The sequence below is a fragment of the Coturnix japonica genome, chromosome 1, assembly GCF_054131305.1.
Source record: "Coturnix japonica strain WE chromosome 1, WE-NBRP24, whole genome shotgun sequence".
Lineage (NCBI taxonomy): Eukaryota > Metazoa > Chordata > Aves > Galliformes > Phasianidae > Coturnix > Coturnix japonica.
In genome coordinates this window covers 153,405,625-153,431,885 of record NC_140663.1, presented here as the reverse complement: position 1 = coordinate 153,431,885, position 26,261 = coordinate 153,405,625, and the positions used below count along the sequence as shown (strand labels likewise).

General features: G+C 41.7%; 1 protein-coding gene across 4 annotated transcripts in view; it reads left to right on the top strand.

Annotated features, from left to right (window-relative positions):
- HTR2A (5-hydroxytryptamine receptor 2A) overlaps positions 1-24,437 on the top strand; it is a 28,452-nt gene extending 4,015 nt beyond the window's left edge. For 3 of the 4 annotated variants that reach the window (XM_015851787.3, XM_085536181.1, XM_085536180.1), the window contains exons 2-3: positions 1,681-1,881; positions 20,091-24,437. In XM_015851787.3, coding sequence (XP_015707273.1) covers positions 1,681-1,881; positions 20,091-20,890 — 1,001 coding nt within the window. In that variant the 3' untranslated portion in view covers positions 20,891-24,437. The remainder of the gene's footprint in view (positions 1-1,680; positions 1,882-20,090) is intronic. The other variant, XR_014942119.1, reaches the window with a different exon arrangement.
- Positions 24,438-26,261: the final 1,824 nt, after the last annotated feature.

The window sequence follows — 26,261 nt, the reverse complement described above, 5'->3', positions numbered from 1 at the left end:
GTTTATGCCTTTTCCCTGTGCAAACTATCCTGGCTTCACAGAGAGGCTGCTAGGAAGACATGCTTCTGAAATCCAGCCCTCACTTAATGCTCTCCAGAGACTGGCTTCCTCTTTGAAAGACCAGGAAAAAGATAAAACTTGTCCATAAATACCGTATGGCTTATTAGAATCAGTCACATTACAGCCAACCAAGAGCACCAGGAAATAGGACTCCACGGTGCTTAGAGAGAGTAAATGTAATTAGGCACAGACGTAACTCCTCTGCCTCTAATCCTTCTGTTGCAAACTTGGTTGTAATGTGTTTCCAAATGAGCCAGGCACTGCCTGAAAAAATTATATCTTCACACAATATCAGCTTTACCATTGTCCTATGCAACACACTCTTGGGCAGCTTGGGTAATATGCTAAATTAAATCACCAACAGACAAGGGAAGGTTAACTGCAAAACATGCCCCAAGAAGACCTACTGGTGGTTCCTTAGGACTAGAAAGGACCTTAGAATGATGGTCTTGCTTAACTTGTGCCTGCTTAGCAACTTGGATAGACTATGAGCTTGTACGATTTTCTAAAAGCCCAAGGTAGGAGAGGCAACAAGCACTCAGAGGAACAGGATCAGAATCATCAATCCAAAAAGAGAAAGTCTAAAATGAACAAATAAAATTTAGAGAGGATAAATGCAAAGTTATCCACTTAGAAAGAGATATCAAACCAACACCTGCTGGGGAAATTAGTCCAGGCTTCAGAATGTTGAAACATATCTGACTGTCAAAATGAATCATAAGCTAAGTATGCATCATAAGTATGATGCTTTTATACAAAAGGCACTCATCATTCCAGGTTAGATAAGTAAGAGCATTCCCTGCAAGACCCATGAAACAGTTGGGAGGCCTTCTCAGCAGCATGAAGAACAGCATCCAGCATTGGTCCCTGCAGTCTTAGCAAGATAAATTAAAAAGATTCTGGGGCAGAGAAACAAGAGGCATAAAAGTTCTGTAAACATCATCTGCAAGCAGAAGATAAAGGAACTAACTGGCTTTGCTTAGTCTGGAATAGAAAAAGATAGACAAGACGTGATAGCCATCTTCCAATAGCTTTCAGTAAGGACAGTAATCAATTATTCTTCATTACCAGTGGAAAGAATAAGGAAAAAGAAAGGCTTAGTTTGCAGCAAAGAACATGTAGGATTGATACTGATAAACTCTAGCTTTGGATCGCTGTCTCTGGAGTAGCCTAACAATATTCACTGATGATATTAGAATATCCTTCTTATCTAAATATGTGGAAATAAGTTACTTAAAGGTAGGTGTCACAGACATTAATGATATGTAACTAAGCATATTTCCTTCTCCAGCTGCCACCAAATCTGAAGTTTCAGTTTCAGAACTGAGAAGACTTTGTAGATCAACAGGCATTAATAACACAGTAATCACACTAATGAAAAATTCTAATGGAAAACTGAGAAATTCCACACTTGCAGTGACAAAATTCTTTCTCCTTCCATAGATTTGCTGCCAATAATTCTTGATTACAATATCAAACATTAGGAGAAATAGAGAAATTGTCAGACAGCTTCCTTACTGCCAGCTTGTCCTAGGAGTACATGTGCAGTCAGAAAAATGCTTCACAACAAAAGATGTGACTACATCACATTATAGCTGATGTCAACTTTCTTTTGTGCAGGATACACATGGCCTCTGCCTAGGAAGCTCTGTGCCATTTGGATCTACTTGGACGTGCTTTTCTCCACTGCCTCCATCATGCACCTCTGTGCCATCTCATTGGATCGTTACATTGCCATTCGAAACCCCATCTACCACAGCCGGTTTAACTCAAGAACAAAGGCTTTTGCCAAAATAATTGCTGTTTGGACCATATCAGTTGGTAAGTGAGCAATATTGCAGTATGTAATTGCTGATTTCTAGCTTTTGAGATGCTAAGACAGATACACATCTCAGTCTAAAACTGTGTTCTCTGACTGCAATGCTTTTCTTGCCACAGCCACAGAAGTGCTGTAACATAGTAATTAAGCAATATACAATCAGTAATGACAACATGAAATGGAGTTGAAGCTGAGCAACACAGTTATAGAAGGAATAAACATCTGCAATAAGACTGTTAGGTTCAGTTTTGTCTTAAAAATGTTTTTATTTCCCACACTGATTATCCACCATTGCCATAACATCTGAAAACAAAAAAATGATATTGACTGAAAAGATTTCCCTGTAAGTGCATTGACAGCAAACTTATTCACTCACTGATCTCACTGCAGCCTTCCAGTACCTAAAAGGAGACTACTAACGGAAAGGGAGTCAACTCTTTACAAGTGTAGACAATGGCAGGACAAGGGGAAATGGTTTTACGTTGAAGGAGGGAAGATTTAGGTTGGATGTCAGGGGGAAGTTCTTTATACAGGAGAGTGGTGAGGTGCTTGAACAGGCTGCCCAGAGAGGCTGTGGATGCCCTGTCCCTGGAGGTGTTCAAGGACAGGTTGGATGGGAAGCCTGATCTAGCATTAGAAATGGAAGTCAGTGGCCCTGCCTCCATTGGTGGGGGTTGGATCTTGATGGTCCTTGAGGTTCCTGGCATCCCTCTCTCAGCCCAGTGTGCACTCCAGCATATTTCTGGGTTAGAATATCTGAATCTTCTGCAGAACATCAAGTGATAGTGGTAGCTCTCTCTCAATAGCAGGGCAGTTGTGCACTCTCCAATGTAACCCAGACCTAGTGAGGTCCAACAGCATCACATGGGGCTCATAGCATGTCCATCTGACCAGATGTAGATGTCTTGCACATGACATATGAACACCACCCTAAGAACACCTAGCTCTCTGTAAACTACACAAAAAGCCTAGGCCAACTAATTCTGCTGCAGATGTCTCCCTTTAGATGACATGAATCATACATTATGTTTCTATAGCCATAGAATCATAGAATGATACCCTCTGTACACCATAGTCCCTCTGCTTATTGATCCAGTAGAAAACACATCATCATCTCTGTTCTTTCTTTCCCAGTCTCAGGCATTGCTAAGTGTAAGCATTCTCTGCACAACATAAAAAAGTGAAGCATTCATTAAGTTTGTCTGTACTGCATTTGTTGGTATTAGTGTGTGGTGCCTGCACTAACAAAGTCACAGAAAGATCAGAAGGAGCAAATCAAGGGTCTGTGCACCTCAGCAGTTTTCTGTAGACAGTGACTTGCTAGCAGAGCTTCTGAATAAGATCACTATTTAAATGAATTTAGAAAAAAATCTATTACTTAAGCCCTTTTGGTTAGGATATGGTTTATGTCCTACAGCAGGAGCGGTTTGCTCTTTGATATCTTGAGCCACAGATTTTTCTTGTTATCACTGTGGCAAGTAATCAAACATAGACCCTATTTAATCTGAAAGATGTAACTCCTTGCTTTACTGAAAGGCACACAGTGTGGCATGAGTGAAGATGGTATCCACTTTTCTGCAGATGGATAAGGACATATGCAAGGCAGTGGTGGATGTTTGAAAGATGGGCTGATAGGATGAGCTCTGTTTCATTCACACATAGATCATCATCAATAGAACACGGAGGTTAAATAGATACAAATGAAATCAAAAAAAGGACCCTGAGGTGTGCAGGAATAAAGCAGTGCTCAGCTGTTAGTGCTGTGGAAGCAAGGGACACGAGGAAGTAGGCTGAAGGAAGACAGTGTCAGTTCCCTGCTTGGGAACTGGGTCAGGAATGATCTATGGAGAATGTGAAGTGCTATAAAACAAGCTATAAAGGGTTTTCTGACCTGCTCATTGCCAGTCTGAGCTGAGATTGCATCATGGCATGTTGCTATATTGAATAAAAAAAATAAATTATGAGGAGACTTGCTATATCCTGGATTTTTCATGCAACTTACTGTCAGTTGGTCACTGATCCTGTCTTTATCACAACTTGACTCAGAATAGATTGGAAGTGGTTTCTGAAGAATGAGGTCATTTATACATCATTTACTAATAGAAAATGGTTTCTGAACAAAGAGGTCTCTATGTATCATTTACTAATCTTCAGGCTCTCGGTGCTACTTAAGAGTGGCAGTGCTATAAATTATTTAACATCTTGCACGTTCACACAGGAGCAGCTAGCACAGCCAGAGACAGTGCCAGGCACAGCACACTCTCCCCAGCTCACAGTGTGGCTGCAATTTCAGTGACAAATACAGAGGGATGGGAGTTTCTCAAGGTTTTGCCCTCCAGCATCGGTTCAGATAACCTTTGGCTCCCCTTGCCTCAACAGTTTGCAGTTCAGATGGTGCCCTGTGAACTCACACGATGCATGAGATGGAGAGTAAGAAGACAAAGAAAGAAATGAAATGCCCCGTGTTCCCCTGTGCAGAGGCTCATTTTGCCTGGAGAAAGCAGGGGGATCTTTCAGTTAGCTTAAATAGCTCCCTCACTGTCAGCATTCTTAGTTAACCCTCTTGCATAGCCCTCTCTAATAATTTCTTTACCAGGCTGCGTCCCAATCCATTTTGGCTTTTTTGGCATGGAAGCATCCCATGTCCAGGTCATCTTTGTATCCCTCTCTGAGTCTCTTCTAGCACTTCTAACATTATCTTTGAGACAGGTGGCCAGTCTGTAATATTCAAAGCATGAACATATCACAAGTTCATCCAATATCATGTTTTCTGTCTTGTCATCAGTTCCCAACTTAATAACCATGCTGCTATCCTTTAGTACACATGAAGCTGAATGATTCCAAAGTCTCTTTCCTGGATAATGCACATATGGGAAGTATTCCCCTCCAACTCATGTACAACACTTTTCTTCCTGATGTTACCTTTCTGCCTGTTGGCTGAGGTTTATGAGGAACTTTTATAGTAACCATCCAGTCAAGGGCTACCAGCATGTTTACTCTGTTCCAGCATCCACACAGACAGCCATGGATGAGCTGACTGGCACTGGCCAACACAGAGAGCTGCCGGATTCTAACTTCCCTCACCATCATGGTGGGAATCACTCACCAAATCCTACTGCTTGTTTCCTGTCTTTCAACTCATCCTTCACATATGAGAAGATCCTTCTTCTCCTGCAGACATAGCTTAATTTCCTTAGCAGTTTTTGATCAAGCAGTGTTGTGCTTCCTGGAAATTCAGAAATGTTATACCAGCTGGGTCACTGTCATACACCTTTTTGCTCTTACCTGCTGACTCTCATAAATGATTCTGTCTGATCTGTGGGGTCGTGGCATTCTCTCTCTGCAGAGACTCTCCTCATATTTCCCACTCTACCCATATCTCTTTCATTATGACTTCTAAGATATGTAAGTAATGAAATTTCCACTCACTAAATGTTTAATTTTCCCTTTATTTTCTAAAAGCACAAATTCGTCCAGTGAATCTCATCCAAAGCCCAGTCCATTTGTGGTCATCCTTCTGTTAGCTGTTAGCTTCAGTGATGTGAGACATATATAAAAAACATATTGCATAAAAAAGGACAGGCAGTTTGATTGACTTGACTTCTGAAATCCTGATTTTCTTAGTAAAAAAAAAACCAACAAAAATACTGTGCTAACATTTGTTTTTGCATTAGTGGAAGAAGAGCATTTAGCCAGCAGCCTTTCTTTTACTAGACCATGTAATGCCACAGGCAATTGGCTTAAAATGGATTCTAATTACTGTAACAGATTCTAATCGTGTCTTTAATTCTTAAATCATCCAGTACCCAGGGTGGCTAGATAATTAGATTATTTGTAGCTGTTGAAGGCAAAAGCCCATTAAACCCTGAAAATTATTCCATTTGTTTTAAAGCACAGAGGTCATTAGTGAGAACAGGTGTAAAATGCCCAAGAGTTTTCTCTTCCTAGAATAAAATTACAGTGAAATGTATTCAACAGCATTTAGCTGGAATCTATAGAAATGTAAATGGACCTACACTGAAAAAAGACAGGTAAAGAACCTTCCAGTCCTAGGTTAGCCTAGCAAACGTACTGCTAAGCAAATCAGCATCCTCTCCTTTAAAAATTCTTGACAGGGCGTTGGGAAAGAGATCATGACCATTAAGCCCTTATAGATCTCATTCCTCTGTCCTTATTTCTCTCTATCCTTCTGTTAATGATGAAGTTTGATGAAGCTCAAATCCTCTTACTCTGAGTTTTCTCTTTGCTTATAATTTCTCACTCAGCCTACACATCTGCTCACTGCCTTCAGGCAGTCTCTGCTCTCCCCAGTCATCACAGCTTGGATTTATTCTGTGCTTCTCAAGCAGAAAAAAGAAAAAGAACGAAGTGGAGTTGGACAAAGTTGGTGAAATTACCCCCATATATCCCCCTCTTAGAGTTTTCTGGTTTGTTCAAGTCTAGTTTGGGGATGGTTTGGTATAGGAAAAGGACCGCTTGTTATTACATGGAACATAATTACCAGTATTGCAAGTGATTACACACAGTGCTGTACTCTGATAAAAGACTTAAAGTTGAGCACCTAAATATGGAAGAAGTCCTGCCGCTAACCCTAAAATATCTTCTATGCTACACTCTTTATCAAGTTGTCAGTCTCTTTGCTTCAATTTCTTCTTTTGAAAACTTGCCTTTGCAATTCATAGTACCATTTATCATCATTTTCTTAGTTAACACTTCTATATTTTTAATATATTTGTGAAATCATCTGAGAGAGTGGGCGCACAGTTTTCTCTGCCCAGTTTAAGTATCTTAAGGGCAAACGTTATAGCTTTCATGCTAGGACAATCCCTTGGAATCTTTTCTATATGTGAATGCAAATGTCACCATAAAAATAAAATACCATAAAGAAACTGTCAAAAACTGTGACACAACTCATAGAGAAAATTGCATTAATGATGACTAAGGGTCATGGCATACAATTTCATAAATACAATATTAAAGCTTCATCATCATCTCATAGGGATTTTCTTTGTTATATTTTAAAGGCACACCGTGAAGCTCAGTAGTCAGCAACAGTTATGCCAGTAGAGAATTCTTTGCCATACTAATGACCCCACCTGCAGTAACATCTAACAAGTAAATGAGCTCTTCATGTGCACGTTGTCTGAGAAAATCTAACATCAAATGCTGTGATGCACATTTCTGAGTTGGATAGCACATGTATTCTGGTTATAAGGCATTATTTAAGATGGTTTTGAGAGACATAAATATCATATTTCCTTACTGATGTAAATTTTTGCCATCTTTACCTCGTGACAGAATCCTTTGTTTGATTTATTCCTCCCAGAAGAGTAAACACTTCTCATCCACCAGACCAACACCTTACCTGGTATCTCTCTCATAACTGTGTATGTTAGAAAAGCTTGCATTTTCAGTTCCTGCATATGTTTACAATATTTGACAAGGAGGTTTTTACTAACCCTCTACTGTAAAAAGAGAAAAAAAATAACAAATTGGAATAGCATAAAGTAGAGCAGCATAGAGAATAGTGCAGTAGATTGGAGTAGAGTAGAAGATAAAAGTAGAGCAGAGTAAAATAGAATGAAATGGAATGGAATGGAATTGGGGTAGTTCAGTTGGAAGGAACCATCAAAGACCATCTAGTCCAACTGCCTGACCACTTCAGAGCTAACCAAAAGTTAAGGTATGCTGCTGAGGAGTTTGTCCAAATCAATCTTGAGCATGGCCAGGCATGGGACATCAACCACCTCTTAAGGGAGCCTGTTGTAGTACTTGACCTCTTTTACAGGAAATAAATGTTCCCTAATGCCTAGTCTAAGACTCCTTTGGTGCAGCTTTGTGCCATTCCAGTCCCATCTTTGTTCCCAGATGCAGAGCCCGGCACCTCCCTCTGCTTCCCCTCCTCAGAGAGCAGCAAAGAGCAATGAGGTTGTCTCTAGGCTTTCTCTTCTCCAGACTGGACAACAAACATCCTCATCTTCTCCTCAGCGGATGCACTCTCCAGCACTTTTGCAAGCTTTGTTGCAATCCCCTGGATGCTCTCAAGGACCTTAATACCCTTTTTTTATATTGCAGAGCTCAGAACTGCACAAAGCATTTAAGGTGTGGCCACAACAAAGCTAAATACAGTGGGAAAATCACCTCTTTTGACTGCCTGTCCATGCTGTGTTGATATTAGCCTGTGATGTCTTTTCTTTCTGCTTTGATTTTATTGATAAGGGCAAGTTTTACACAGCAGATGTGTATTTCTAATAGCACAGCTATGTGGAAGGAACAGGGTTAACCAGGGTACTGATGACAGAATTTTTTCATTGTCCTTTTCTTTATTTTCTTCTAACTTGTCTTCACTCAGAATATCATGAAGACTGTGTTCCTCTCATTGAGGATACTGGCAAAAAAAAAAAAACACCCCAAACCATTAAGTTCAATTGGCCCAAGCTGGTCCTATTATCAGGCTTCTTTGAATTAATAAGTAACTGTTCTTGGCTTGCAATAAGCCCTATAATCAGCCAGTCTCTCTTCTGTAGGACATTTCAGAGTAATTGGAATGTTTTAAGAAAAAGGGCAGTATCAGTACAGCGCCTATTATAAGTTAAGTTATTCCTCCTTCTCTGAAAGGCTATATTTTTGGCCAGTTGTGTACCCAGCACAGTGAGTAATACATGGAAGAATCTAGAAAGGATTTCCACGAATGGAGAGGGGAGAATGCATTTATGTCCTTCCCCAAGCCAACATTTCTGCAGATAGTGCTATGTGAGGTGTTGCAAAATGCAAAAGGGACATGTACAAAGGCTTCTTTGATAGATCTGGTAGATCTCTACAACAGTGTACAGACAAGAGAGGATTCTGTATTAACCAAAAAGTTATTTGAGCATGTCTAATCAGAATAACTGGGATTTCTGCATAGAAGAAGCCACTTGCAATACAAATAAGCAGGAAAGAAGTGTGCAAGAAATCACATTGGGATTTATAAACTCTGTCACCTGTACCCTGTAATTGCATTTAATGACCTTATAAATTAAAAAATGATGTTAAAGTAACACTCAATTGCATAAAGAAAAAAATATCAGCAAACAGAAGTTTTAAGTCCTTTTCAAATTACAGAGCCATTTCATAGCATCTGTTAAGCATTCTTAGGAATGAGATTTATTAAAGCTGGATTTTGCATTTTATAATGTTAGGAAAGATAAAAGTATCACAGAAGTGTGCTTTAAAATGAGATCTATGCATTTACCCCAATTAGCATGAACATTGCAAACTACTACTGACTTGGGCTGCAATTAAGTTTCCCCACGCATTTCCCAGCCTGGGCCATTGGTACCATTTCTTAGCAGAAGCCCAGCTAATACGTGTCATGTCAGAGCTGAGACAACATATTCCTAATTAACCTGCAACAAAGTTTGAGGCTGACTGTTCCCAGGGTAAAACAAGCCCCACTCTTCATCCTACTACAGGACATGAGGAGGGCCCTCCAGCAAGCAGAGTAGATATTGTTTGCAATAGATACAAGAGTAGTTCAGAATTTATTTATTTTTTTCATTGTCAGGGTGGTTTGTGACATTTAGCAGAAAGATAAGCCTGGAGAATTTTCCCCAACACATACATTGCAACCTGTAGGTGGCAAATATGGGCAGATATAATCTACCATTTTTCTTCTACTCTCTTAACTCTGGTATTTTCTAGATATGAGGAGAGCACTGCCTGAACGCAGAAAAGAGCAATTCAGTCAGTGTGAAGGGCATTATCCATCAGGTGGGCAGTGAAGTGTGAAGTAGAGTATCCTGAATCACTAATATTCAGACCAGTATATGTTGGTAAGCTGCTTTATGCCCCATTTTTCTTTCCAAATTATACACTGTGGTGGGACAGCTACTCAATAATAAGCCACTGTTGCAGTCTCTCTATGTAACTAATGTAACTATGTAACTAATGGAAATCTGTTCATTTGCTTGGTGAATGGTCTCTGCAAGAAGCCACAGGAGGCTCAATGAGATGAGACAAAGATTTGTGTTGAAGTGGAACCTTGGCAGAGCAGCTCAGCCAGAACCAGGGCAGTGAGGTGCAGAACATGGCCCTAAGGACTCAGCGGGCAGCAAAAATAATGTGCCCAAGGCCTAGAAAGTTCAGAGCAACTACAGGGGTGGTTTTCTATCTCAGTACAAAAATTGCTGTTAAAGAAAATAAAATATTAAACAACTTGTCTGCCATTCCGTGTCCAGCTGAACTACACGAGATCAAGCCAAAGTGCAGGAGAAACCTCAGATAGATACCAGCAGAAACCCCCCAGTCCAGTGGAGGGTTAAACCAGTGTTAAGCAGATTACCAATTGATAAAAAAAATTTATCAAATTGTACAAACTAATAATTAAAAGCCCAGAAGTGCAAAAACTGCGATACTGGAGGATCTTGTCACTTAGACTGCTCCAGGAGCCATCTCATTAGTTGCTTATGATAGTGGAATATCTAAGATCTGCCCGTAATTTCTAGCTTATTGCTACTATATTTTATAAAGCATTACTGCACGCTTAGCAGGTGGAGAGTATAATAAGTTAGCCCTGAGGAGCCTACAGGAGCTTCACAGCTGAACAGCAGACTGATAACATGCGAGCAGGGAAGGTCCTGATAAAAATGTATTGTGTGTCTTTCATTCCTGAAGTACAATTATACCCAAATCTGTTCTCCTGGGGGGCTGAACAGCAAACGTGGCAGGAAGCCACCTGACATGGAAGACAAAAAGGTGATTTGCTAAACAAGAGGAATGCCACAAGCAGATAAGAGTTGATCCTACTCAGAGCCTTTTGCTTTTCAAAGAGCAACATCCACAAAGACAGTGAAAACTACAAATTCGTAACTTCTTCCAAGTGAAATTAAGCCATTGCTACAGGGAACTTTGAAACACCAGTGTGATTTAAAGAACATTAAATGTACACACAAAAAGGGAAAAGGATGTTTGACCTGCTCTGATGTGTTTTTGTTTAGGAGTGACAGTATTATGGCAGACTCACAGAATCATAGAATCATAGAACCACAGAATGGCTTGCTTGGAAGGAACCACAAAGATCATCTAATTCCAACCCCCTGCTGTGGGCAGGGTTGCCAAGCCCTACATCAGACACTACATCAATTTGCCCAATGCCACAGCCAACCACTAGCAGATTTGTCCATCGTGGAGCTTTAAGGAAGGGTGAGGAGCACTTTGACCCTGTACAGAGAGTGAGGTTGGAGATCCATGGCACATCTTAACGTTTTTCAAACAAATCATTCAGCTCTTTATGACTAAGTCAATCACTTCACATCTTCATGGATCAAGTAGTTACACAGCCATAATCAGTCTGTGTCTGTCAGAGGAGAGCACCAAGGTCAGCCCCCACTGGATCCCAGTTGACAGCAGCGCTGTGGATGCCATCTGGATGCCTTGGGCTCAGAGCAGATCAGCAGCCTCCCCCAGGGTCTTCCTTCATCTTCTGTCCAAGCTCAGCCAGACACCTCTTCATTCCTTTCAGATTCAGGGATAGTTGCAATCTCATATGATTTGCCATTGATAGAATGGCTTGGGTTGGACTAACCCAGGAACTAGATCAGTCTGCCTATGGCCCCATCCAGCCTGGTCTTGAACACCTCCAGGGATAGGACAACCACAGAATAAACTTCCCTATCCCACAGATTTTTGGAGCTGCAGTGTGATTTCCTTTAGGCCCTGTGTAATGTGGCACAGCACTCTCTCTCCCTCCTGGGAGGTTTACCTTGGTTGGAGGCAGGGACGGAAGCACAGACAGATGTGCAGAGCAAACCAAACTTCATGTAGGAGAACTGGCTTGTGGGGCCACATTCCCTGCCCACCTCACCTGAAATGCAGTGCCATTGAAATGGACACTGGGGCAAGAAGATGCCAAGAAACCTCACCAAACCCATACAAAAAATTAAGTTGTGTTGTCAAACTGCAGGGCTACCAGTTTTGTAGAAGCCTCCACTGCTAACCTATGCCTTTTCTTTTGCTGATGTGTGAGTTGGCAGAAAATCTCCCTTGACCTAACAGACACAGCAGCACTGATACATTGCCAGTCTTCATGCTAAAGGTCTCACAGCATTGGCCCCACTGATCTTCAGGGTTGGCCCTAAAATCATAGAATCAGAGAATGGCTTGGGATGGATGGGACCTCAAAAGCAGGGTTGCTACCCACTAGTTCAGGCACTGGATCAGGTTGCCCACTGGTTGCAGTGTTTGTAACTACCTACACACACAGCTGTCAAAACAAGTCTGAGGCAAGTAGTAAAAAGCTTTGGATCATGAAAACACAGCTTATAGCTCAGTCATTTAGAAAATTCGGCACGCTTGTTCAGCAGGTGTGTGTTCATCTGTAAATGCATGTGTGTCCATGTGAAATTAATGCTTATTTTCAGCCCCACTTCATTTAATGTGATATATTATGGTATCCACATGCTTCTGAGATGAGTAGGAGGTAAAGAATCATCAGCTTTCCACTCCAACAGGTTTGAAAATGAACCTGAGGTCATAGGCAGGTATCTCTGTCCTCTCCTCCCCCAGGCACTTTCGAGTTCTAAAGCAGAAGGAAAAAGTGGGTTGAGAGGGAGCTAATGAGAAAGAGAAGCCCATTTCCAGATGCAAAGCTAGTCTGGTCCTATGCATGAACAGTCTACCCAGAAAGGCTGTGGGGTTTTCTCCTTGTGGTTCTAGGAGTGCCATGTGGACATGGCCCTGGGAGCCCTGCTCTGGTTGTCCCTGCTGGGGCAGGGGCTGGAGCGGAGGGACCCAGAGAGCCCTGACAACCTCAGCCAGGCTGGGGTTCTGTCCATGAGTTCTCAATATCTGGGAAGATGGGACTGAGCATGGAAAAGTGCTACTTCATCTGAGTCGTGACGCAGTAACAGTGTGTCACAACACACGTGAATCATAAATATTTCTTGTTGACATGGAGTGGGCTCCTGTAGGGATGAGCTAAGGTGTCATCCTGGGAACAAAGGGATGGTTCTTGTTCAGGTGAACAGGTCAGTGCTTTGTGCCACCATAGAATCACAGAGTATCCCAAGTTGGAAGGGATGCATAAGGATCCCAGAGCCATAACACACCCCTTAGTGGAGATCAGGTTGAGTAGGTTCCTATGAATCAGTAAAGAAGCAAACAATTCAGGAACCTTCTAGTGTTGGTTTTTAATCTTCTATGTATCCTCAGAGCCTTCTGCTGCAAAAGCAAAACTCAGGTGCATTCTTCTACCTTCTTCTCTGTCAATGCATTTATAATGCATTGTGTGTAAAGGCCTGTGAGAAGCGATGGCTTTAAGTAGCACCAAGGGATGTTCAGGCTGGTTATTAGGAAACATTTATTCCTAGAATGAGTGGTGAGGCAGTGGCACAGGCTGCCCAGAGAGGTGGTGGAGTCACCATCCAGGGAGGTGTTAGAGAACATTGTGGATGTGGCACTGAGGGATGTGGCTAGTGGGCACTGTGGCATGGGCTGAAGATTGGATTGGGGGATAGGGACTAGAAGATCTTAGTGGTCTTTTTGAAATTCAATGATTCCATGATTTGCAAGCAAGAGCCAAAGAAAGGTTAGGAAAGAACTAAAAAAACAGAAAGTCATGTTGAACTTAGGTACCAAGACTAGCTCTGTGAGACTCCTTGCTTATGACCATGCAGCACAGATTAATCCAGCATTTCCTTTCACCTTGGAGGCCTCCACTATGGCCATCATAGTGAACAGAAGGGGAAGGCCACCTATGCACACCTACCAAGCTAACACGTTGCAACAGCAAGGATCTCTTTATTTCAGCTTGGTCAATCAAACTGGGGTTTGTTCCCCATTGCTCTTTGCTGCACGCATGAATGGCATAATCTGAAATTCTCAGTCCCTAATCCTTTCTTTATTTCTTTCTAGTTGTTTGACAAGTGCAGGTTTCTGTTACTCCCCTTAGTGAGTGGATAATCATATTACACAGAAGGATAACAACTACTCTTTGTCTGAGATAGCTGCTGGAAGCCAGTAAGCACCTTGGCAGAAGCTTCTGCCCAAATCAAAGATAATGTCACTAGATGAAGAGCAAAGAGGGCTGGCAAAAATGGAGAAGCTCAAATGGAAATTGAAATGCAGAAATTGGTATCTTTTCCCTCACATGCTCAAAAGGATGAGAAAATCCAGCAAGGAAAATGAGAGTGACTGGACATGAAGGACACACGATTGCCAGAAACTAGTCCTGCTGCACAGATAAGAAAGGGGTTATGGAGTGTGTATGGGCAGAAATGGTACTTGGAATTGAGAGCAAGGAAACTGCTTCCCACTGTTTGATTCCTGCTGCATCTAGGAAATAGGACGGCATGTACATTCTGTAAGTGAACAGGATTATACTAAAGCAGTAAGAAACTCCATCAGCAGTTTCCTCTCATAACTTAGCCTACCCTGGAGCCCTGGATTTCTAATCACTGGGGTGATAAAGAGGCATCTGGCCTTCAGTTCTTGTTCTGTACTGCTCCACTAATTCTGTTTCTATTTAAATTATTATCACACTCCTGCAAATTAACTTGGACAGACAGATCTCTGCACTTTAGGAAACAGGCTACTTTAAGAAATAGGTTTCAAGATCACAAATACCAATATACCAGGGGGACATTGCTACTTTTCTGATTTTATTTTTCTAAACTGAAATAGACCAGTTATGGCATTATATTATAATAAATGATCATTTACAATAAATTTTTCACACGAAAAGAATTGAGTTTATCTGTCTCCCACTAGGCTAAATAATATGCTTTCCAAAAGATTTTCTGAGCTCCCATCAGCAAAGCCATTTCAAAATGTGCAGAATAATCCAGGTATTAGCTGTTGCCCCATCACATGAAGCTAAATGTAGCATAGCTTTACTTTTGGTTGTATTTAATACTTCACTAAAGGCAGTGTTCCAACGCAAAGCTACAGGAAGCCCTCTGTGTGTGCCCTCTAACTAGGCTTGGCCTATGGACAGAGATAATCTGGACCTGCTCAGATTCCAGCCCTTTGAGGATGGTGTCTCAGGGATGCAGAAAGGAGATGGTGCTCCACCAGCACTGTGAATTGCTTACCTCTTACAGAAATCTATCTGAAAGGAATATGGCGTGAGGGCTTGTGAGAGAAAGCTCCTCACCCTCACCCATCCCCATCCCCATCCCCATCCCTATCCCCATCCCCACCACCATGTATATCTGCCAAGGAGAAGTTCCTGATGGGGATTCTGGGATCCCCCGCCTAAGAAAGGAAGATTTTTCATGCTGAGTTACATGGAGACTCACATGGTGATTCCCAAAATACACATCGTTTTTCAACATATTCTTTCGCTGGTGGAAATTTCCTCTTCTATTGCCTCCCACCAGCAAACCGCACAGCCATGCTGTCAGCAATGTGTTTGGGACAATTTGAGCAGCAACGACATTGCAGCAGTGAAAGGTTTGTCATGACTTTAGATGAATCAGTTGGGAAACAGCACTTTCAGGTGCCTGCAGAAATCAGTTAAGTGTTTGCAGGTCTAGGGAAACAATTACCTCCCTGGGTAACGCGTCAAGCAGAGACATTAAGCCAGGCTGCATGGTTCTCCTGTGAATGTGTAAATGGAAGTGTACAGATATAAGAACCAGCCACATTTACATCCTTGATGTGCAGAGGAACATGATCCCCCTATGATCCCCCCCCCCCCCCAAAGTTGTTCCCTGGGGTCTGTGTTCCTGGAGCAAGCAGACTCATCCACACAGGAACATGGTAAATCAAAGAAATACACACAATATTTTGTGTGACTATTCGGGTCCAAAATATTAAAAGCAATGTGATGACAATGTTGCCCCAAAGCTGTGCCCCAGGATTTGGCCTTTGGCATGTCTGAATCAGCACAACTGCTAAATTTGATCTGGGAAAGCTCCATATCTTTTTCATTCAGAGGTGAACAAAGGTGCTGACTTTTGTTGAGAACCTATAGTGAGATTTCTAAAGGTATTACCTACTTCTTGGACTGTTGTTAGAGTGTATAATAATGCTCATTTGTATTCAAATCAATCAAAATGGGAATATATGAGCTGAAAGTAGAGACATACAGCATGTCTTACAGTTTCTGCTTGAAGGAGACTTTATGGAAGGAACCTTGACATGATGCATTCACTCCCCCTCCTTCTCTTCACCCTAGGTAGCCCAAGTTTGTCCGTTTTCTGGGCATATTGTATATTCTGGCTCTGATTCATTTATAATCTCAGCAGCTCAAGGCAGCGTCAAACCTAGTTTAGCTGTCCACTTAAAGTGGTTTTATGGCTGCTGTGCATCTCTGAAGATTTGCAAGCCAGCAGTGTGTACCACTAAATCAACTTCTGTCGGTTTTACCAGGCTTTTGGAGAGAACAGCAGGAAGGATGCTATTGCTATACTTATCAACCCTTGGTGTTCTTAAGAGCCTTTTGTCATTCTGAAGTTGTGCCCAAATGGTTGAGGTTTAAAACAGGATTTATTACCCCTCTTCACTGCTTTTGTTCTGTCTTGTGGTTTATTAAAGTCTACCGAGTTTGAAACAGCCACCTCTGTATAAATCAAGCTGTATAAATAAATCACCTTATACCAGAGGTACATGATATTTAGGGTTTGTCCACAAAGGAAAATGTGCTGATTTAAGTAGGAATATTAACTGGAAATGCAATAGCCAGCATACCTTCACAGCTTGAATGGATGCTCCCATTCTATATCAAGAGCTTCCTTGCGCCTTTTATTATGAAGTTAACTGGTGAATCAGCATAACTTTTTCCCTTATCAATGAATGCACGAATAAAGCATAGGCTGGGACATTTTATTATCTCCATCTGCAGTATGAGTTCAATCTTGTCCAGATCTCAGTAGTGTGTGGTTGACATTCACAGCCACGTGTGATACCTTTTAAAAACCCCCTCAGAGTGGTAGACTTGGGATGCACAGGGAAGCTTTTTTATTTACATTTAAGAATGACTGCCATTGAGTTTTTTGTCCTCACTGGGATGCATTTACCATCTTCATGCCACTTGTCAAAGAGGCACAAACTCTACTTCACTCAGGAGAGAAGTTTAGTCCCCACAGAGATATGAAAAGAGTCATGTTGGAAATTAATATATTCCACACAAGAATGCCAAAATATCACTTGTAGGATCCCCCATCTGGACTGGTAAGTACACAGAAAACAGGTTACAACTGTCAGTGCTCTCTGCTACCAAGCTGTTCAGATTTCATAGTGGCCAGCTACCTGTGGCTGTATGGCTGTAGGGTTGTCAGCGCCTGCTACAGCTCTGCTGTGAGCATCTCTTTTGCACTTGAAGGAATCACAAGGAGACATGATAACTCCAGCTACAAGCTGAAGCTCATTTCCAATCAGTCGCATTTCTAAGCCAGGAATCTGGATGTGAGGTTCCAGCTCTCCAGAACATGCTCACAGCAAAACAAAGCAGATGGAGAGCTGCTGCCCTGGTGTTTTGGGTGAGGAGTTATAACAGACTTTGGCCTTTTCCTTGAAAAAGCTTTCAATTACGCTAAAAATATTCCTCTTTCTAGTGCTGCTGACTCCTCTCCCATGACTCTTGGAACAGCTGAACCATAAGGTTCGTAGTAATGAAAGGCATCTTTTTACTCTGCCAACATCATTGCTTATTTTATCTCTGCAGCTCACACAAGGTCCTTGAATGAACTGAAAAAAACACAGCCCTGCTGTTATCTATGCTGGGCAGAAATGGACGGAAAACCTGTGGTATTGCTCTGAGAAGTGTTGTATTTCCACACAGCTTAGATGTACTGTTAGGAACACTGGGTGTGCTTTCAGTATCCCTTCATCTCATCCTATAAAATAAAGGGGGAGTTCGCAGCTTGCCCCAGTTCCTAGAAAGTGTTCATCACCTTCAACTATTTGGGCAACGTGGCACCTGTAGGTGACCTCTCCCATGGTGCCATCAGCCAAAGGGCAATTACTATAGGGAACCTGCTTTAGCAGGGAGGGGTGTTGGACTTGATGGTCTCCAGAGGTTCCTTCTAACCCCTACAATTCTGTGTTTCTATGATTTTGTGACTTCAATTTTTCTAAGCAGGATGATTCTCAGAGCTGCTGGAGCTTTCCTCACCCTAGGAGTGCAAATTTGCATCTCACACGTTGCCTTCTCAAAGCTCAAGTTCAAGCACATAGGCTTGTGTAGCCTTAGAAACAGAAATAGAAAAACAATACCACAGGCTATCCGTTGGTTTCTGCCCTGGGCAGATAAGGAGGGTACTCCTGTAAGATGGCCCAAGGCACTGCCATGACTCAGTGCAAAGCTGTGCAGATAAAATAAGCTACACTGCTTAGAAAAAGCGTGAGCCTTACCGAAGCCCCAGAAGAATGGAACATTTGAAGAGAACAAAAGCTTAATATTATTACTATAATTATTGTTTGTATCGTGCCTGAACTGCAGAGCATTCCTGCAGGACTGGAGATCTGTTGGCAGTGGAAACGCATGAAATGAAGAGACAGCTCGTGCTTTCACAGGACAATCAGTTTGTGCACTGGAGCTGGAAGAAGAAGGGGAAGGGAGGTAGAGGGCAAGTGCCATTTAAGTGCTGGTGGTGTGAAAGCGAATGTCAGGACTCATCTGGGAAACAGAAATGACATTCTTGGACACATAAGGGACAAGGGAGGGCACAGTATCACGCTGTCATGTCAGTCAGATCATAAAATGTTTAATTCATTTTTTCCCCAAAAGCCAAACATGGTACCCAGGGCTTCTCACTGAAGATGCAGAGGGGAGTGGGGCTCCAGCATGACACTGACTTTCCACAGGATCTGGATTCCCAGCTGCTTTTGTCCAAGCAAGGCTCTACGATCACTTCACAGCTCCACTTTTGCTGTCTTCATTTCACATTATCCCTTTTGCTGGCTGAATGTTGCCTCTCTTGGAGAGACAGCATCCGTCTGGGGGGAGGGGAGGAAAGAAATGATAAAGAAAAGCCCAACCACAAAGCAAACGTACAACAAACAGCAGCTGTTTGATTTCACATGGGCACTAGCAGCATGTGCAGAAGTCCCCAAGGAAATGTTTGAGTGGACTTGAATGAGGAGAATGGACTTCATCACCTGGCTTTGCTGTTCCTTAAAGAACAAGAACACAGCACAAGCTCCAGGGGAAGATGAGATTCATGCTGCTGCCAATGCCTCTGGGGCTGTGCTTTCAGGGGGCAGCCTGCAGTAGATGGCTGGCAGTATCCAAAAGAGATCCTGACCGTCTGCAGGGTGCACTGCTTCTTGGGCTGTCTCATATCCGTGTCTCTCAGCGCTTAATTTGTCCCCATCTTTCCTCTGGCCGTTGCCATGGAAAGTTTTTTTAGCATTTATATTGTCAACTGTATGGAGATTACAGGAAGGGAAGAAAATAACCCAATGGATGATTATTCAGACCTGCTAAAAAAAAAACACAACAAAAACAAAAACAACAACACAACTGTCTTTCCTCCTAAAAACAGCATTTTACAGTACCGAGGACACTTTTAATCCTCATACTAAATAAATAAATAAAGATAAAAACAGCCCAAGATAAGACAACTCTTAATTCTGACCTTAGAAAAGAAAAACAGGATGTCATCTTGATCACAGCTGAGAAAAGCCTTTGCCAAGGCAGTAGGACCAAAGGGCAGACCCTGAGATTGATGCAATGGGGCAAGACCAAAGAATGAGAATTTATGCTTTTGTTGACACCAGGTGTTATATGCCAGTTTGATGGCAGTAAACATATGTTACCTGTGGCTGAGTTTAGTTGGATGGGAGAGGGAATGGAGATTAGAGTAAGTGCAGAATCCTGTGTAATGCCTGCGCTGCTCTTCACCTGCCCTCCTTTGCTGGCACCCTCTAAAGCACAAACCACAGCACTGTTCAACAGACTCAGCATCCACAAGACCAACATTTTCCACTGCATCCTTTCTTAGCATGGCCCCAGTAAACGTGGCATGAGGACAGGAGATGTGTTGTGTTGCTGCCAAGACTTAAAATACCATTCTTTTCCCTTCCCCTGTGTAAATTCAGTTTCCTTTGGGATGTCTGTCAATCACAGTTCTACCTGCTAGCAGTCATTTACATTCTGTAACTGCCATTTCTTTAAGAAATAATCTGTGTACAGTTAAGGTTGTTTTGTTTAATTTTTCTTAAAGGTTGGAAAGCGGTCTTTTTTTGTTTCTGTGTTTAACCGTCCTTTTCTCTAACCCACCTTTAGGTATCTCCATGCCCATCCCTGTCTTTGGACTACAAGATGACTCCAAAGTGTTTAAGAAAGGCCACTGCCTTCTTGCAGATGAGAATTTTGTACTAATAGGCTCCTTTGCGGCATTCTTCATCCCTCTGACCATCATGGTGGTCACTTATTTTTTAACTATCAAGTCGCTGCAGAAAGAAGCCACGCTGTGCGTGAATGACACTGGCCCAAAGACCAAGTTTGCTTCTTTCAGTTTCCTCCCTCAGAGCTCCCTTTCTTCAGAGAAACTCTTCCAGCGCTCTTTGAACAGGGACATGGGGACCTCTGGGAGGAGAACCATGCAATCCATCAGCAATGAGCAGAAGGCTTCCAAGGTCCTTGGCATCGTCTTCTTTCTGTTTGTTGTGATGTGGTGCCCGTTTTTCATCACCAATGTGATGGCTGTAATTTGTAAGGAGTCATGCAGTGAAGAAGTCATTGGTGGGCTACTTAACATATTTGTTTGGATTGGGTACCTTTCTTCAGCCGTCAATCCACTCGTATATACGTTGTTCAATAAGACCTACCGCTCAGCTTTCTCTCGCTACATTCAGTGTCGCTACAAGGAGGAGAAGAAACCTTTCCAGCTGATTTTAGTGAACACCATCCCAGCGCTTGCATATAATTCTAGCCAACTCCACCTGGCTCAAATGAAGAGTTTGAAAAAAGAAGCAAAATTGATGACTAAGGATTATTCGATGGTCACGATAGGGATACGCCATATGGATGGTACCTCAAAGGGAAGCATTAGTCCAGGGAATGAAAAGGTCAGCGGCGTGTGACTCTACCAGCTGTTGGCAGCTGCCATGACAACCCCAAGTGTACACTGAGAATTTCATCTCGTGGTGAGATGCTCTGAGAGCGCAAGAAAATCAGCCCTGTCTGAGAGACCCTCCAGTAACATCACACACACCTCATGTTATCCTGTTGATGAAAGGCAGGGTGGAATGGTATCAAATGTGCAATTTTTTTTCATATAGTACTTTGGCTGTTTTAAGCACAGGCTTTATTAAACTTATTTTTTTAATAATATAAGGGATATATTTCTTAAAGAAAAAAAAATGCAGTTTCTGGTATTATAATTATGGGCTGTGAAGAAATCTACGCATTTCTTTTCTCTTTGCAAATGAAAGCTAAGCTGTCCTTTGATTTCCATGCAGGGTAGGCTCCAGCTAGTTCATCTTGCTGCAGTGGGATTTTGTTATCACTAACCGAATGAGCACTTTATGGAACTTTAAACAAAACGATGGTTAATTTACTAATATATATTTAAAATGCATTTTAAAGCATTAAAGAAAGATCTATTAAAACCTGTACAGATGAATTATATCGAAATTTTGGTAACAGTGTTTTTATGTCTATTTTTTTCTTCCGAGTGACCATTCTAAAATGTTAATGGACTTTTCCACTGCTTGTTCTGTGTTTAAATTAGCAGTCTTCAAAAGTAAATGATACTTGAATGATCCCCTTTTTCTACCACCATTCTTAATCTTCTATTTCATGTCTCGCACTTTATTTCCATTTTAAAAACTTCATCTGTTCTAAGGTAAAACTTCAAAGTAACTTTTACAAAAGTCATTATTGGACTTGATTCTCTGCTCCTTTCCACTGGTGTTGACAGGGAAGTGAAATGAGAGAAGAGTGGAAAATCAAGCACAGGACTGCTAAGTAATTTCAAGAGTGATTCCACGCCTCTGCTTGATTCCAACAGGGCCTGTTTTAAGTAATGTCAGTGAAAGTTTTTCATGAGAAAATCCTTTAGGTGAAAGCTTTCAGCAGATTCTCTCTCAATGTTTCTCTTTGGTTTAGAAGGTCATTATGAAGGCGCTCTTCTGGATTTCTTTTAGTGCTCATAGAGTCAGAATTATTCAAAACCCGTTACTTGTTCAAAATTGTTTTCCCTGTTTTGCTGTTTTGCTGTTACAGTAGATTGCTCAGGAATGTTAGGTAGCTTGCACTATTAGGACTCAGCCTTAATGAAATGTGTTGGGGAAAAACGGGCCCACTTGAAAACAACAGGACTTATCAGCTACACCGCATTCCACCTGCACAGCTCCAAGGGAAGAACGCATTACCTGATGAGGTTGGGGAGCGGTTTCATTCATGGGCATGTGGCCATTAATGCTTATCACCCAAAAATTGGAACTTTTGGATCTCATGACAAATCAACTGGTGTAAATATTGTGCTCACCAAGATGCTTGATGGAAACACTCAGACACCAGAATCAAAATAAAAGAGCTTTAGCAGAAAGAAAAATCAGCTCACTGTTCCTCCCTTCCTACACCCTCCCAAATCCTGCATGGCACATCAAGAGGGGTGCAAGCCCACAGCTCCACACAGGTAGAGAAGGGATTTTAGGGGGAATCTGAAGAACACAGCTGAGCATGAGGACAGCTGCAGAGCAGATAGGAACAGTGATTTCCCACTGTTCATTGAGGAGTTTAATACAGACCCTAAATCAGCAGGTTTGAACCAAGGACAACCACCAGCTCTTATTACACCATCCAGCCAACATCACTTCAGGGTACCCCACAGAACAGGGTGTTCAGAACATCCTGGGTCCCAGACATCTCTCTGCAAATGAAAGATGATTTTGAGGATTCACTCTTGAGAACTCCAGGGGAAATGTAGGGAGCAATAAAACCTAAGTACTCTGAGTAGGGAGCTCTGGATCCAGCACCCATCCAGACTGCCTTCAAATGAGGAATACTGACTAAAGGACTCCAAGTATGAGGAGAAAGGAAACATAGGTGCTACTAAAAGTGGAGGGAAATGCTTCCTTTAGTGCAATTCCTTCCAATTTTGTTGCATTTCTGTCCTTTCAAGAGAAATAAGAGGAAAGGATAGAGAGCCCTTTTCCTACTGCCCACCTGTGCCAGGGAGCAGAGCTGGCACACAGGTACCTTAACATGTATACGGGCGCCCTGCACTTTTGCACAGCTCAGTTCTTCCAGATCTCCTGTTGCTGTTCAGCAAAGTCTCCCCTACTCAGCTGCTCTTAATAATCTGCTGCTGAACATTTCACATCCAGTGCCGATGCTCTCTGCTTACCATCTGCATTTCACCCACATGGCAGTGTAAATCAGCCTGCTGTCTCTCTCTCCTTTCACCTTCTGTTCCTCCTTCACAATGTGAAATTGCTCAGGTTGCAAATACTGACAGGGAATGTTTCAATGCAAACAGAAAGGGTTTCAATTACTTGCTTGATGTTTCATTAGAAGACGACTCCGAACATGAAATCCTTTCCCGCTTATTAAAACAAAAGCTGTGTTTGGAGCCTAAGAGACTTGACAGCATTTCTTTAATTAACAGCTGGAGGCAACATAACATTTATTTTTTGTTAGAAGCGGGGATATCTGATGCCAGAGATTGTAGCACCGCTAGCACTCAGATCGATGGCTTTATTGAGCGGCTTCTGCCCAAGAAAGCTCTGTAAGCCAGGAATGCACAGCAGATGAAAACCACGATCTCCAGCTCCTTATGAAGATATCTGACAGTTTTGGAAGGACTGATTCTGCCACTTCGCACCAAAATTTTAATAGATTTTTTTTCTGTGGTTTTGCCTTAGGGATGATGACAGAGTCAATGTCTGAATTTGTAACACCCACCGTGCCAGTTCTGCAGGAGGCTGTTAATCAGGAGATGGCAATTAGAAGTCTCTATACTGCTGCCAGATGTCAAAGTTCAGCCATTTCCAACCAGAATTTGTTTATAGGCTTGGGATGAATGCTACTGTTTGATATGACCAGCTTCAGAGCAACAACTCCAACTTGCAAAAAGAAAGTGAGTGTTTTCATTATGCATCAGACCAGAATGGAAATTGTGAAAATTCCCAGGAAAGAAAGAAGAAAAAAGACATTCACGTTGACTAGATCAGAGGTCAGGGCCTTCCCCTGCCATACAGGAAAAGCATGACAAGTCCGTCTGTCACATCCACGTCCAACAGAACTGATTCATCTGTAAAATGCTTTAACTGACAATTTTTAAAGCAGTTCTACATTTTATTACTGCTGAGACTGCATCTGAGAAATGCCCAAAGACATGAAGCTCACCATGTATCTCCTAAGCTGGTGTGCATACTTTATATACTTCAGGGTAAAGCATCCTAAGTATCGATCCCATCCAGCCTATCATGCACTGTACTTATGTAATTATTGGCAAATGGTGAGATGCATTCTATTTTGAATACCTGTATCTTTGCTTATGTAAATACATAGAGAGAACAGTTTGCTGTATTTTGTAAATGCTAATGTAAAACAGTGTTCTAAAGCTTTATTGTTTTGCCAGACCCCACTGCTCATAAAGCAGATTAAAATATTCAAATGCCATCGGTTGTTTTATAAACTGGAGATTTGTCTTAAACAGTAATTTTCATAGAACCATAGCATGGCCTGGGTTGAAAAGGACCACAGTGATCATCCAGTTTAACCCCCCTGCTATGTGCAGGGTCGCCAACCACCAGACCAGGCTGCCCAGAGCCACATCTAGCCTGGAATTTTAGTTGGGTTTAATCACCCCATATGTGTACATAGTACAATATCTGCTGAAAGCAAAGGTTGTGTTAAAGCTCCTACTGAACTGGCAAAGAGGAAGAACATGTTGCACAATTTAACTCCATCTCAGTAGTCTGCAGTCCACAATGAGCCATTGCAATTATTCTTTCTACTAAAATAGCACTATTGGTGAAAAAGGATGCACTCTTCAGCCAAATACACACAGCTTAAAATACTGAGTCTCAGAAACAACGTAACAGTAATAAACCAATTATATAAATTTCCCCAAAATGTCACACAGTGAGATTAAAATTAGTAAGCGTCACATATAAATAGCATTACAACACTTTGTGAACATAAATAACACCTGAGTCACAGAATCACAGTGCCATCTATTGGTAATATTTCCTATTTCATACAGAGTATTATAGCAAGAACTCAAACTGGACTTTATTGCTACATGATTTTTTCCATGGCAATCCCCAAACGAATGTATTCCCCCAACCTGATCTTATGGCATACATGCTCTTGTTTACAGCTGCAACATATATTAGACTAGTAAGGCTGGTAATAAGAAGTCTCCTTCAAACCTAGGTTTGTCCTAATGATTCATCAAGCTATAAAACATAGCTTGTTTTATAAGAGAGAGCATACAAAGACATCTTTTAATCCAGAAATTATCTAACAGACGTAAACACTATTTTAGTTACAAACCCGTGAGGCACCATAGAGTGAAATGCGCCTGGTAAATCCCTGGCACGTTAACACTCATTTTTGCCTCTCTAGTACTGATCTACTGGACATTGGCTCCAAGATATGATTATTACTCACATTAATTGGAAAACCCACATGCCACATGTACCTGTTCTGACATACTTTGACCTGACCCTTGAAACAGAACAAATCTACTTTATCCATCTGGCACTCCAAGACCTAGAAGCAAAGAAGATATATGGAAAAGAGGATATTTGGCCTTCAGATTTACAATATAATCTTCTGAGGTTGAATTACATTGCTGTGTTTCTAGTACAAGGCAAGGCAAAATAGGTGATGTCTCTGAAGGAAAATTAAATACTAAAGCAAAGGATTTTAGTTGGCTGTGGAGAAAAATGAGAGTGGCCAGGTACTCTGTTTTACAAGCGTTGGATTTGTTCAGGTTTAATTTAAAACATGTAAGGTAATCAGTCTTGGTGTGAAATGAGTATGGAAAATCAGACCTAGGATCTTTCCTTAAAAGATCCTCATATGTTAGTAGAAAAATCTCCCTTTTTTTATTAACATCTGTTTTCATGGTGGGAACGCTTGGGAAGGATCCTATGCCAGCAGGCTTCCTAATGGCCACATGTCAAAAGACTTGCTTCCAATCAAATCATTAGCAAAGAGATGATGAAGTAGAAGAGCATGGAGTTTGTGTAAAGGACCTACATCAATCTATGGATGTATATACTGAAGAGAGTCACCGCTGATGTGCATAACTTTGAGCATAACTTTAAAAGATGAGAGAAAAGCTACATGGACAATCAAAATCAGAGAATGGCATCCATATCTATTAACCAACTTGACAGGGATTCTTCAAGGACTGTGTGAATTCATGAAGGAAGAATCCAAAAAGGACTCTTTATCATACGGATTATACGTACCTCCAGTCAGAGATCTCAG